The sequence below is a fragment of the Pseudorca crassidens genome, chromosome 3 (genome assembly GCF_039906515.1).
Source record: "Pseudorca crassidens isolate mPseCra1 chromosome 3, mPseCra1.hap1, whole genome shotgun sequence".
Taxonomy (NCBI): Eukaryota; Metazoa; Chordata; class Mammalia; order Artiodactyla; family Delphinidae; genus Pseudorca; species Pseudorca crassidens.
Genome location: NC_090298.1, coordinates 66,290,252 through 66,305,554, shown reverse-complemented (window position 1 = coordinate 66,305,554; position 15,303 = coordinate 66,290,252). Strand labels below are relative to the sequence as shown.

General features: G+C 35.3%; 1 protein-coding gene across 6 annotated transcripts in view; it reads right to left on the bottom strand.

Moving 5' to 3' along the window:
• XRCC4 (X-ray repair cross complementing 4) overlaps positions 1 to 15,303 on the bottom strand; it is a 316,241-nt gene that overhangs the window by 142,198 nt on the left and 158,740 nt on the right. For 5 of the 6 annotated variants that reach the window (XM_067731169.1, XM_067731168.1, XM_067731167.1 and 2 more), the window contains exon 7: positions 9,571 to 9,718. In XM_067731169.1, coding sequence (XP_067587270.1) covers positions 9,571 to 9,718 — 148 coding nt within the window. Of the gene's footprint in view, positions 1 to 621; positions 647 to 9,570; positions 9,719 to 15,303 lie in introns of those variants that run through there. The other variant, XM_067731170.1, reaches the window with a different exon arrangement.

Sequence of the window (15,303 nt, the reverse complement as noted above, 5' to 3'; positions counted from 1 at the left end):
AAAGTGAGAGCCGCAGCCTGAAGAGTTAGGTAAACACACAGTGAAGTTAATAAAAACCTATCTCATTTTAAAACCACCACTGTGTTTACTTTTGCAACTAAGATAAACATTATGATAAAATTAAAGTTGTATAAAAAATGAGGTTTGCTAATGATGACCAAAGCAAATATATAGCAATTGCACATACATTTTATGTCCCTAATTTGACACTAGAGAAGTTTAAAGTTCAGTTACTAAAAACCTTCAAGAATTAGATATTTAAATCTCATAAATTATATTATCCATGAAAATTAAATACACACACGCACAGACACACACACACACACACACACACATCAAGTATGTTGCGGTTTAAATTAGAAAAAAAAGCAATCAAGGTATAAACATGAAAATAGGTTCTTTTTGAAAGAAGAGGATGGTCAACTACCATATTCTAAATTGGCAGATGCAAATGAATAAACTGTAAAAAATGAGTAAATGTTTGAATGAGTTTGAAATTAAATTTTAAATGAAACAAAATGATAGAATACAAATGCATATATATAATGTAAATATCTATCTATTTATTTACTTACTTATTATCAACTGCTTTTAAAACCCGGTCTTCCAATTGTGTTATTTTCCTTCAATATAATCTTATTGACTGCTAATTGGAAGGAAAGAAGATTTGCTGAGAAAGGTATGGGCAATCCTCATTTCCATAAGAATTATGAGGAAAGGAAACACTACAGGTTTAAAAACTCCATAAACAAAGTTTCCTTTTCAGGAAGAGATTTCCAAGATTTAGCCAAAAGCCCTGGGAAAACAGTGCTTTAAAAATAACAGTGTATCACAGTCTTAGAGCTTCCTACTTCGATGGTGCTTTCATTCATGTGATCTCATCTGACCCTCACATACATGTTGAAAGGCAGGCAGGAGGTATTATTAAACCAGTCCTTGTACTCACAGAGCTGCAGTTCTATCTCTACTGTGATATTGTAGAAATTTTGAACAAACAGTCGAAAGTCACTGAATCTGATATTTACTCAGCTCTTAATTCACTGAGTTTCTGTAAGAATTGAATGAATTAAATGAATGAATTAAAGGAATTTAAGTGCTTAACACAACCCCTGGCGCACACTAATCGTATTAAATATTAGTTATTGAAGCAGTATAATAAAGTAGCTAAAAAGTATGGTTTTTGGAATAAGATGATCCTAGATTCAAAATCACAGATGTAGCATTGTCTTTGGGCAAGTTATCTAATCTCTCTAGAACTGAGCTTCCTAATCTATAAAATGGGTATAGTTTAGTGAGACATATAAAGGGCATATATAAAGGGTTTAGCACAGTATCTAGGACATAAGTATTCAGTGAATGTTAAATATTATCATTATTATTGATAGACGGATTTGATTAACTACTAACTTATGTAAATACAAAATATCATTAACAAAAATTAAAAGGCAAATGATAGTCTGGGTAAAATAAAATTAATACTCTTAGATATAAAGCAATAGGAGACAAAGACCTCCACTGAAAATCAGCTGAGGTTATGGATAGGTAATAAACAAAAGATGAAATGTCAATAATCAATAAATGCCAGAGAAGAAGGATGTCTCTAAAGGTTAGGTACAAAAATTAAACAATGAGATACTATTTATTGATTAAACGATTAAAATGACCTGGCAATGATCAGAATGAATTGGAAAATAAAAGAACAAAAGGCAAACACTGCTTGTGGGAGTACCAGCTATGATAGCTTTCTGGAGGAACTCTGTCAAAACATAACAAAGGACTAACAAGTACATATACCTAATAAGTACATTACTAACCTAGTAATTTCACTTTGGGGAATTCATACTAAGGAAACAATCAGTCATATGTGCAAATTTATGTACAAGTATATACAACATTCTTTGTGATAGTACAAATGTGGATAAGGCCTAAATGTACAGTATGGGAAATGGTTAAAGAAATTATGATACATTTACACAATGGGACACTATAAATATAAAATGATGTTGAAGCAATGTATCTATTAAAGTAGAAATACATATTTAAATATTAAAATAGCAGGCTACATCATAAACAGTATGAGCCTTGTTTTGCCCGTAAAGTGTGGAAGAGAAGAGATCTGCAAATATACAGAATACCATGGTGTTAATAGCGGTGGTCTCCGTGTGGGTGGGATTATGCATTTCCTAGCTACCATTTTGTTTCTGTATACTTTCTGCTTTTGCGGGGGAGATAAGCATGCGGTGCTTTTACAATTGGGAAACAAAGAAAATGAACCTCATTTTATTGAGAAATAAATGGATTCCTTTAGTAGGTAAGTGGATAAACTGTGGTACATCCAGACAATGGATTACTATTCAGCACCAGAAAGAAATGAGCTGTCAAACCATCAAATGATATGTAGGAAATTTAAGTGTATATTATTATTATTATTATTTTTTGCTGTACGCGGGCCTCTCACTGCTGTGGCCTCTCCCGTTGCAGAGCACAGGCTCCGGACGCGCAGCCTCAGCGGCCATGGCTCATGGGCCCAGCCGCTCCGCGGCATGTGGGATCTTCCCGGACCGGGGCACGAACCCATATCCCCGTGATCGGCAGGCGGACTCTCAACCACTGCGCCACCAGGGAGGCCCAGGTGTATATTAAGTGAAAGAATGCAATCTGAAAAGGCTGCATACTGTATGATTCCAACTATAACACATTCTGGTTAAGGCAAAACTATGGGGATATTTCAAAGATTGGTAGCTGCCAGAGGTTAAGGGGAAAGAGGGATAAATCGGTGGAGCACAGAGGACTTTTAGGGTAATGAAACAATTCAGTATAATACTACAATGGTGGATACTTGTCATTATATATATGTCCAAATCCACAGAATGTACAACACCAAGAGTGAACCTGTAAAATACGGACCTTGGGTGATAATGATTTGTCGAGGTAGGTTCATCAATTGTAATAAATGTACTATTTTGATGGGGGTTGCTGAGAGTGGGGAAGTTGTGCATGTGTGGGGACAGAGGTACATGGGTACTCTCTGTACTTTCCACTCAATTTTGCTGTGAACCTAAAACTACTCTAAAACATATATACAATGGAATATTACTCAGCCATAACAAGAAACAAAATTGAGTTATTTGTAGTGAGGTGGATGGACCTAGAGTCTGTCCTACAGACTGAAGTCAGAAAGAGAAAAACAAATACCGTATGCTAACACATATATATGGAATCTAAAAAAAATGGTTCTGATGAACGTAGGGGCAGGACAGGAATAAAGACACAGACGAAGAGAATGGACTTGAGGACACAGGGAGGGGGAAGGGTAAGCTGGGATGAAGTGAGAGAGTAACACTGACATATATACACTATCAAATGTAAAATAGATAGCTAGTAGGAAGCAGCTATAGCACAGGGAGATCAGCTCCTTGCTTTGCAACCACCTAGAGGGGTGGGATAAGGAGGGTGGGAGGGAGAGGCAAAAGGGAGGGGATATGGGGATATACATATGCATATAGCTGATTTAAACTCTATTTAAACTCTATTTGACTGCAATTGGGCTACAGTGGGGAAGTGGACTCTCTAGGACCCTGGAAGGCTCTGATAGACATGAGAACTTTGGTGCAGAGCCAGGAGAGCCTGATGTGTATAATTATTCCTCTAAACAAAAGTGCATGGATTGTGCAATTTCATCCAGGATGATGCTGTAAGCTTCTAGAATAAAAAGGAAAGACTGAGCTTTTCTGAGTCGAGGAAGATTATATCTTAAACAAATTGTATCAGTGGTGGCTGTGTAGTACCTCACCCCACTCCAAGGAGGTGAAGAAATACTATGCTAAGATGTGCTGCACCTTTTCCTGCTCTGTGTAGCCACATGGACTATAAGATTGTGCAACCTTGGCTAATTAAATCGTGAACAACGTAGGGGTGCGTGAGTCCACATGTGCGTGCGGATTCACGTGTTGATTTACAACCTAACACTCACCTAAAATATTGCGGCTACACAACTACTTAATGGGACCATTTAAAGGTTGATTCAGAACACAGAGTTAAAACTTCTTCCTTACAGTTCAAGAAGCAACAACTGTGAAAAGTTATAATTTGATATTATTTTTAAGGTTGTTTGGAACAATGTGTTAGAACTCTGTGTTTTCAGAAGACATCCATCACAAAGAAGACTAAATCATGTCTGTGTGCCTCACACAAGAGATGTGAACCTATATATTTTTACTTGCTATCCTGCAGAAAGAAAGACTACATAAAAGTGTCTAAAGACTATACAAGTATTTTTTTGTACTTTTGGCCCAAACTATTTTAATGATTTTATCCTGTAGCTGAGATGATGTTGAACTCCTTCTTTTAGGGCTGTCGAATGTGTTCCAATCACTAGAATTCTCTTAGAAAATGACCCTGCTGCTCCCAGAAGGGCAGTTGGTCGGACAAGTAGGAGGTTTTCTAAGCAGTAGTATTGTGGGGAGATGGGGAGGAAGGTCCTATGTACAAACTAACATTTTGTTCTTGAGATACATTTAATGCCTAAAACTCTATAATTATGGTTGAAAGGATCTTATATACTTAAAATCACTAATGTTTGAGAATTTTGAGAGTTCGTATCCCAAACTACGGCCCTAAAGAATGCTATCCCTTGGAATGTCACTAATCCCTTTTTGGGAGGGAGGAAAGCAGACTGCATGACAGTGCTATGCTTGAGTACTTTTGAAAAATGATTAAACAAGTCAAATGAATTATTTACTATGGATTTTTTTAGATCCTTTAACATATAAATCTCCAAGTTTTAGGGTTTGGAGCATAAGGGAGCGTGGTAGCTGTGGTATGCAGCAATTTCTTTTTTTGTTGAGAGGGCAATTTAGTTTTATTTATTTATTTTTAATTGGAGTATAGTTGCTTTACAATATTGTGTTAGTTTATACTGTACAGCAAAGTGAATCAGCTACACGTATACATATATGCCCTCTTTTTTGGATTTCCTTCTCATTCACAGACTGCATTCTACAGAATTACGTAAAAGGAGATCCTAATAGGTATCCCACAGAGGGTTTCATATTCAAATAAGTTTAGAAATTCCAACTGAATTTAAAAATTGCAATTTCTAAACTTATTTGAATATGAAATCCTCTGTGGGGTACCTATTAAGATCTCCTTCTATATAATTCTGTAGAATGCAGTCTGTGAATGTTACCATAAAGAATAAATTCTGTACTCAATATCATTTAACTTCAATAAACGTCTGAGCTTTCTTGCCCCCCACTATTCAAATCTCAGAGCTAGAGGCATTTTGTTCCACCTATATATTTAGCAGCTCCTTTGACCACAGAAGCTAATGCTTTTTCTAGTCAAGAGTCATTTAAGGAGGAGCTCAGAATTAAGTTAGAGTTGCTTGAGATTTGCGATAACCCTTGTTCCTGCTCCAATAAGAACTTCATATCCCGGTTTTGGTAACTAGGTCTGCACGGTGTAGCCCTGTGTTTGGCTCCTTGTCTTGGTCTCCAGTACAAACATGATTTGGTTGTAACTTGGGTTTGGCTCTCTTCTTGGCCACCTCTCCCAGGGTCTGGAGCCTTGATTCTAAGAGAAAGTTTTCATTTATAGGTCCCTTGTTCAGATACAAATTTCAGTATCTCTTAAAAAAGTAGTTTGCTTTTGATAAAGAAAATCTACAGAAATGAGAAACAGAACAGCCAAAAGAAGGTAAAGCAGAATTTGCAGGTAGGGAGAAATGAGCTGAAATAGTTGAAGGAGTAACAGACATTAAAGTATTGATTAAATCACTTAAACTGAGCATTTTGTTTATTGGCTGACTTTGTTAACTGGTTGCTAATTTCAACAGACTGGGACGTTGATTCAATTTAGACAAATAAGTGAATAATGACTGGATTAATCATTTTGTTAAAATAATCCAACTAGTCTACCTAACCATAATGATTTCATGTCATACCAACAAAATGGTATTAATAGACTTTTATTATATTAGCTTTCTGAGGATGTTGAAAGAATTAATAAGAGCTCTTAAATTTAAAAAATTGAAATGAAAATTCTTCCTCAATTATTATGTTATATGATAAAGCATTAAAACTTTAAGCTGGGTGTCTAATAAAGCCCAAATATAGTGTTATTTAATTTAAATACATATTGTGTCATTGTATATATATATATATTTTTTTTTAAATTTACTTTTATTTGTTTATTTATTTTTGGCTGCATTGGGTCTTCATTGCTGCGCATGGGCTTTCTCTAGTTGCAGCCAGCAGGGACTACTCTTCGTTGCAGTGTACAGGCTCCTCACTGCAGTGACTTCTCTTGCTGCAGAGCATGGGCTCTAGGCACATGGGCTTCAGTAGTTGTGGCACATGGGCTCAGTAGTTGTGGCTCACGGGCTTTAAAGTGCAGGCTCAGTAGTTGTGGCGCCCAGGCTTAGCTGCTCCACAGCACGTGGGATCTTCCCGGACCAGGGCTCGAACCCGTGTCCCCTGCATTGGCCGGCGGATTCTTTTTTTTTCAATTTTTTTTTTTTTTTTTTTTTTTTTTTTTTTTTTGCGGTACGCAGGCCTCTCACTGTTGTGGCCTCTCCCGTTGCGGAGCACAGGCTCCAGACGTGCAGGCTCAGCAGCCCTGGCTCACGGGCCTAGCCGCTCCGCGGCATGTGGGATCTTCCCGGACCGGGGCATGAACCCGTGTCCCCTCAACCACTGCGCCACCAGGGAAGCCCTGGCAGGCGGATTCTTAACCACTGTGCCACCAGGGAAGTCCATGCCATTGTATATTTATAGAAAGTGATTTTACATTGTTTACACTCAGAATTTTACTTGATGATATTAATAAAGTATATAAGGATGAAAATAAGTTCACAGTTTCTGTAGTCTTTGTCAGCTGGTTCATTTTGTTTAATATGTAGAATTAAAAGGACATACCAAACAACTCTACAAATCATAATTTCAAGTAATGTAAGATAGTAAATAGCAAGGAATGTATAGTACATTGTTATGTTGAATAATAACTCTTAGTGTTGATGCTAGTTGACAGACAGGATGAGGGTTCCCCAAGTATAATCATATTGTGTGGATTGGTCACACTGAAATTTTTAATGAATATTTATCAATAGGTACCAGATTCAAGGATTTCAGAGTCTTACTAAAAGTGGGAGATCATCAAAGATCTAAAAATATTCCTGAAAAAAATTTATATTTACCAAAGAAAAAGGCAAAATGTCAGTACAATTCTGCACCCCAGGACTGCTAACACATGCCAATTTAGGCTATTATCCTTGTGAGTACTCTACATAAGTTTCAGTATGTTTTCAATTTTCTAGTTTCCTGTATTTCAAAAGAATGAAAGTTTTACTACTGGGAATCCAAAACTGTACAACATTCAGCAGTTTGAAAGCAGAATTAAAAAATGAAAAAGAAAGGAAGGACGATAGTTTTAGATAATTTTAAATGACTATATCTAAGAAGACACAATAATGACTAAAATATCAGAGATTTCTAGTCAATCTAATATTTTGATAACCCTTAAGAAGAGTCAAAAAGCAATATCAAAGGGTAGGGAAAACAAGAAGAAAAGTCCTCTGCGATGTGAGAACCAGAAATGCTATCATATACATGAGAAAAGGCTGAATTTTTAACAAGGGTCACACAGCCCAGCTTGGACTGGCCTCTGAGCAGCCTTCAGCCTCATCGCAAGCCCTCCCTTCCTTGCTCCCTCCACTGCCATCACCCTCACACAGTCCACCTCAGCGCATGTTTACAGGCTGTTTCCTCTGCCTAAATCTCTGCTCTCTACTCCACTACTGTACTCCTCATATCTATGTAATCGTATGAGTAATGTTTGTCTTCTCTCACGTAGACTAAGCTTTATGACATCAGGGACTGTGTCAAGTCTGCTCAGCATGTAAACATATGTTAAAAGAATGATACATGAATGAATGAATGAGGGAAAGCCATAGCTACAATTATTTTGTTCTCAACAAACAACAGTAACTACTGGGCATTTCCTTAGACAATGTGAAATCATGTGGTAGTCATACAATGAATGTAAATTCTACTGAGAGGCTACTGCAGGAGATACAGAGGAAATACCATTGTGAGCGACTGACAGAAATGTTTGAAATCCAGCATATGCTTAGAATTGAAAACAAGTAATGAAGTCAGGCTTCCTAGCTAAATTTAATGGGATATAATGGTTAATAAGCCATGGTAATGCAACTATAAACTCAAAACCCAATGATAAACAGACAACAAAACAATGCCACTATTAACTGTACAATGCAAACTTTTATGCAAGAAACTTGAAAACTCCCTCCTATCAGGTTCAGTTTCCTGAATGCATGGATTGTGCCTGTCTTGGCATCCTCATTGTCTATAACAGAATCCTAAAACTTCTTGCTCTCAGGACCCCTTTACACTTTCAAAAGTTCTTGAGGACCTCAAGAACTTTTATTCATGTGGACTGTATTTGCCATATTCAAAATAAAAACTGAGAAAAAACTTAAAATATGTATTAAATATTTTAAAAATAATAATAAACCAAGTATATGATAACATGAATAACATATTCTTTACAAAAATCATTATATTTCCCAAACAAAAAATCTTGCGAGGTCAATGTTTTGCAAATCTGTTGATGGCTGGCTTGAATGAAAACAGTTAGATTCTCATTAGCTTCTGCACTCAAACAGATATGACCTATTATTTTAATTAAAATATACGAAGAAAATCTGGCCTCACATAGCTATGGAACTGAAGAAGGGATGACCCTGTGGATCGTCACAAAGGGCCTTGGGAACCCTCAGATCCTCATTCCATACTTTGAATACCAGTGGTCTGTAATATCATCTGTCACAAGGCTATTGTTCAACTACCATTTGCTAAATTAATCAAAAGTTTAGAGAAAAAGAAATAAAATCTTAGGGTATATATATATATATATATCTCACACACACGTACAAATGATTTGTACATTCATTTTGGATTCAACTGATAATATTCCGTATAAATGCAGACTGTTTTACTGCAATGAAATGTTAGTTATCCCAACACCTCAACATATGACAACTAAATTGGGATGTATACTGAAGGAGGGCAATCTGAAGCAAAAAGTGAAAAACAGTGAAAATACAGTTTATAATTCCAAAATCTAATAGAAATAAATAGATTACTACAAAGAGATATTTTACTTGAAAAAATACCAAGCATAATCAAATCAAGTGGCTAAGTTGAATGTTCTATGAGTCTCTTTAAAGCAGTAAATTCGATCGAAGTTCTTTACTGAACACAAGCTGGATTCTAATGTTTTTAGTATCCTACATGCCATTTCTAATTAATCCATAAAAACCACAAGAAAAAAAATTTACTTATATTTTTAGCACTTCTGCTTTAAATATTAATAGGAATTACCCAAAAACCAGAGAATAAATTGATTCAAACATTTTACAATTTCCAAAATCATAATTTTTGTTCTTAAAAATAGCTGTAAGTAAATTCAGAAATAAAAATATAATTTTAAGATTATATATTAGATTTTTAAATGTCATCTCACTATTTGACAAAGAATAAAATGACTTACTTTTCCTTTTCTTGAAGCCGATGCTCCTGAGAAGCCATTTTAGGCTCTGTCCCAAGATTTTTTTGCATCCGCTGCCTCCTCTTTCTAGTTGGTGCAATATCAGTGACATCAGGACTTGAAATAATGGAATCATCTCTTCTTACAGCAGCTAAAATAAAATCACATAAAAATGTGACCAAACAAAATTATGCATATAATTTTTGAGCACAGTATCAACATTGAAATATAGCAAAATTATTTTTTTTATTTATTCAGGTTTGGTGAAGTGAGCTAGTTAGATAGTATATAATACTTTAATACCAATATAAAATCTGAAGTATATTGTACACACGGAACAACTTGATCAAAATGGTCTTTGCCTATCTTGAGCAACAACCTTCTCAAATGCATAGATAAAACTGAATTAGAGGCACCTCTAAAAGGTGTTTGGTGGGGGGGATACTGCTATGGGAATAATGAATCAAACTGACAGCAAAACAGTAACTGTTAGCAGGAATGGGGACTTCTAGTGATCCAGAGATAATTTTCATAAACTTTTTAGCCAACTGTAGGGAATAAGCACAAGAAAAATGTAAGAAAATACTATCAGATGTCTCTAATGTGGCTAAACCATTAAATTACCCTGAAAAATGTTTGATATACATGAAACAGAAGCAACAATAGAAACAGGCTTGATTTATATTCCTTTATTCTCTATGAAAAACTTAATTGCCAAGAGCTTTAGGAGAGTTCAGAATATTCATTGTTCCATCCAATACACAGTATATTCTCTATAACACATGTTTCTGTAAAAGAGAAGAGCTCCTTTGCTATTGGTAAATCATGAACAATATCAGTATAATTTGGACTCTGGATGTCCTGTTGGTTCATATGATTTTTTTCCAGCTTGTTAATGTTTAAAAGTGATCAGGGGCAAGCTTTCACCCCAATTAAAGAGAAAAACCTTAGCAATGTATAAAGGCCTTAAAAAGTGGAGATGAGTGTCTAAAAATCCTATACAAGTCCATCCCGTTAGCACAAACAGGGGCTGGTTTAGTGGAGTCAAGAACCCTATACTTTTCAAAGGTTAAGCTCTCTGCTGAAGCTGCAATTATACCTAAAGAGCTGTGAAGACATTTCTCCCTGTATCTCAAATCAGATGTTTAATTTTGATGAAACTAGTGCAATCAAATGCATTCAATACCTCCTATCTCCTCCGTTTAAGAGGAAGTATGATGATGCAAAGGGTTGCCGACTGTGATGCTTGGTGCAAATGTTAGAGATTTAATGGAGTTAATGTTTTGATTAGGATTGTAACTGGAGAAACTAACAACAACAATGTAAAGCTGCATAGACTTTAAGTGCTCTGCCCAAAACTTAACTTTTTTTCCCCATAAGCTCTATTAATTTTAGTGTGCTAATTTGCAGAGTGAGTAGTTGTTCAGGCACACATGTATCACATTCTAGAAGAAAAGTCTGCATTTTGAGTTCTCATTCTGTGCAGTCCAGGCTTCTCTGAGTGACCTGATATCACTTGGACACTACTGACCACTCTCTTGAAATGCTTCTTTTGATTTTTTTTCCCTGGAAATAACTACCATTTTTGAGAATGTATGTGCTAGACACTTTGCTATGGGTTTTATAAATATTATCTTATTAATCTTTAACCTTGTGAAGTACTTACTAACTTCATTTTATTTACAAGGAAACCAAGACTTTAGAGAGGTTAAGTAACTTGCCCAAATCACACAGCTTTTGCTTTTATATTTTATCATTATGACAATTAAAAAATATTTCTGCCTGGTAGGCAAATTACTTATTGATAAAATATTAACTGAATGTTCATCAAAGCATATTTTACTTTCCAAAGCTGCTTAAGTTATTAAGACATGTAAGTTCCATTAGATTTCTTATACATTATTTTATTAACCTCTAAAAATGTATTGGGAGTAAAGAAAGGTAAATAAAAAGGGGTTTTTTCTCTGAACGTATTCCAGCTGAATGATTCCCTGATTTTTATTAAGCTATGAGGTGACTAAGGAAGATAATTCTGATTTCTTACCCAGTCAGCTCTTACACGGGGTTTACTCAATCACATAAGCAATCAACAAAGTACAATCTTGTCTATGAATAAAACTAGCAAAACTATCAGAGTTAGAGGATGCTTCAACTGTAGATAGACTTGTAAAATGGAGAAAGATTGCATTTAATGACATTGTTGGACATTTATGAGGGAAGAATGTTAAGTTTAAATTAAAAGGTAAGGTGAACTTTTAAAAAATAAAGTTACATAAAAGTTCTGCCATTCATTTCAAAACTCCGGATAACAACTTACGCATTGGCACCCAACAGGATATTTTATACATCAAATGGTTATATTATTTGTTATAATGCCTAGAATTTACTTTAAAATGCAATGTGATTAAAGGTGTGTATTAGTAAGAGTGTGGCATCTACTCAAGAATTACGGACCAGGAGTAGTTTTCTGGGATTCTAATAATAAAGTCTATATACTTGAGGGGGCTACTAGAGGCACTTATTTTATTTGCATCTCAATAACTGATGATTTACTAATTAGTATACTGAACGACAAAAATGTGTATCTATTGGTGAAAACAAGGTATGAAAATGTGCATAATGAATATTGCATATGAGCTCTCATGAGTAAAATTAAAGGCATTTAAGATACAAAAATTGGCTAAAGTATTTTAGAGATACTCCCCACCATTTTATGAACAGGCTATAAGAATCCAATGAGGTTTGTTTACTCTTAGAGATGATGCCCTGTGCTAAATCTTCAAGTAGTTCTGTGTCTAGTTGTGAACTCTGGATGATTACTGTTGCCTGATGCCAGGAAAAATTGCCATTCCTACCTCAGGAATCTTTATATTTGTCAAAAGTGAACATTTTATATGAGGGGGTGACTGGAACACCTAAAAGGACACACAGCTGGAACTTCTTCAAGCTTATAGAACAAGTTCATGAATTATTTTGTCTTTACTTGTTAATAAGTATTTAGCTGATAATTGTATATGTAGGAAAACCTAATCTGATAATTTATTATTATTCCTACAGTTTAAACTTCTTGGTGGCTACCATTATGTACCACAAAGAACTTAAGAGTTTTGTATAACCAAGAGTTTCACGTCAGTTTACTGCACCATTTTTATTCCTTTCTCTTTACAGTTACAGTGTAGCTCTCTGTAACACTGCCGTAAGGAAAAATGACTACCATATAAGCTTAATTACTGGTTAAACCAAATATATCTTTTCTGGTTTGTGTTTGCACCATGAGAAACAGTTTTCCCTTCAGTTTACTACATACATGCAATAGCGAATCATATTGTAATAGCTTCACTTAATATATATGTCTTTAACATGAAGTTTTGATAATAATTATACAGCCTTTTAAAAAAGGAAAACATTCCATCTTATCCTTTCCTCTTCACACTGCAATGCCAGTAACCAGGAAAATGAGGCGCTACTCCAAACATCTGGTACCTACGTGTTAAATTGCTCAGCTCGAGCATTCCTCAAATTTCAAGCCATCCCACCTCTCTCCACTACTTCTGCTGATGTTTGGTCCTCACATTCTATTTGGTCTCAAGGCTGTATACTTTATTTCTATTCTGACTCTGGATACCTTGAACAATGATTCTGGATCTTGAAACAAGCAAAGCTGTTTTATATACAAAAGAAGAGATCTGAACTATATCTACACAAAGCCAAATATGGAACTTCCAAAATGTCTATATTATTCATAACCCTAGATATTTTTAATGGTGACAAAGTTTTCACTTTCAAGTTTTGTATGCTATTTTTAAGGGAAAAAATCAATTCATATTAAGTTTACCAGGTAATACATACTCATTTTAGCTGTGAGGAAGAGTTTGAATATAGTTGGAAAGAATAACAAATGTTCAAAGGGTAATGAGAAGGAGTGTGGCCTGTTTGGAGGAGTGTTCATGAGAGAAAAAGATGCAGGAAATGAGACTGGATAAGTATGGGCAGCAGGTAAAGAGAGGAAGGAAAATGAAGATAGAGAGACATGTTAAATAAATTTGCAAGCTTTCAAATCCAGGCAGAAGAGTATGAATCTGATATTGACAGGGGAGATTTTTTCTGAGATTCCACAACCAGAATTCTCAGTTTTTAATATTATCATCAGTCTCTTTGTCATAACAATGTGTCTTTCACCATTTCCAGGAAATTAAAAAAAGAAAAGAAAAGAGAAGAGAAGAAAAGAAAAGAAAGGAAAAGAAAAAAGAAAGAAAAGAAAAAACTATTGCCAATTAACTTACTACAGCTGAAATACTGATTGGCAGAGCTGTGGGATGAATTTCAAGTTCTAATTAGCTTCACTGCCTCTAGAAAATGGGGAATCTTCACACAAGCCTTGTTATTGTAAAACGAGGCTCCACAGAAAGCCACACTTCTTCTCATCTGACAGAAGAACTGTAGGAGTTTGGCAGCAGTAGTTCAGACATGAGAGGGGCAGAGTGTTGGCCTTCCTGGGTGCTCTCAATGTTGAAGTGAAATGACACTGTTGGCTAAACTGCCTAAGCCCCATGAGTTGAACTACCTGGTAAACTTAAGTCTCTGATGATTAAACACCTAAATATTGATATTTTAAAAAATCATTTTTCAGATTTATAATTAATTTTATTAGGAATTCTTTATTATCTCATATCTATGGATTTTTTTTCCTTCTTCATAATATACATATCTTCATATACACAAAGAGTCTATGGAACTGTAATGGAGATTGTCACCATTCTCCTTCTGGTCCCCCGCCAAACATATACACCTATCTCCAGCCCCCGAACCCACCTCCCTCCCACACAAAAAAATTAATGTCCTGAGACATGTTATTCATGGCAATGGCTCCTTAGCTCTTAAATTACTGAAAGAAGAAGGCTCTGATCTTCAGGTCCTTAGACCAGAAAAAAAATGTATGCTATTTACAACATGCCATATCCAAACAAAAAACTTTGAGTGGTTCCCCATCACCTATAAAATAAGGTCCTAAGATCCTAGTCCTACATTCAAATCTCCCTACAACATGACCCTCACCTGCCTCTCTGACCATACCTCCCACAAACCTTCTACCATAGAATATAAACTATTCCAAGGGCTCCAGGCTTCCTACATCTTCCTTTTTTGTTCCTTACTTTCCTTGTCTTAAATGTCTTCCAATCAGCACAGCCCATTTCAGTCATTTCAGTCACCCCTAGTAGTTCCAATCCATAGCAATCTCTCCTTTCTCTATAGGGCTTATAGCTTGAACCACTCATTTTCCACATACTATCTTGTATTGTTATTCTTTTTATATATATCTCCTATTGCCCAAATAGATTATGAACACCCAACAGCTAGAGGCCATGCCTTATAGTTTGCTATATTCCTAATGTATTACCCAATAGTGTTATACATGAGAAATGTGATGACTTGAACTCTTATTTTGAAATGTGTATCTTATTTTTTTAATCAAAACTTATTTACTTATGGAACTCAAAAGAAGTATAGGGAAAAATCCAATCAGAAGACCTGGGTTGGGATCTTTATTTCTGCCATTTACCTTTGATGTATTACAGAATCTCTAAGTTCCTCTGTGAAAAAATGTATATTAACCATGATTACATGGGATAATATAAACTGTTTTATAAATCATAGTGTCAGAAATATTTGATATTGTCAGAAATATTTGATATTTTCAGAAATATTTGACATCAGCAATAAGTATTATTAACAAAA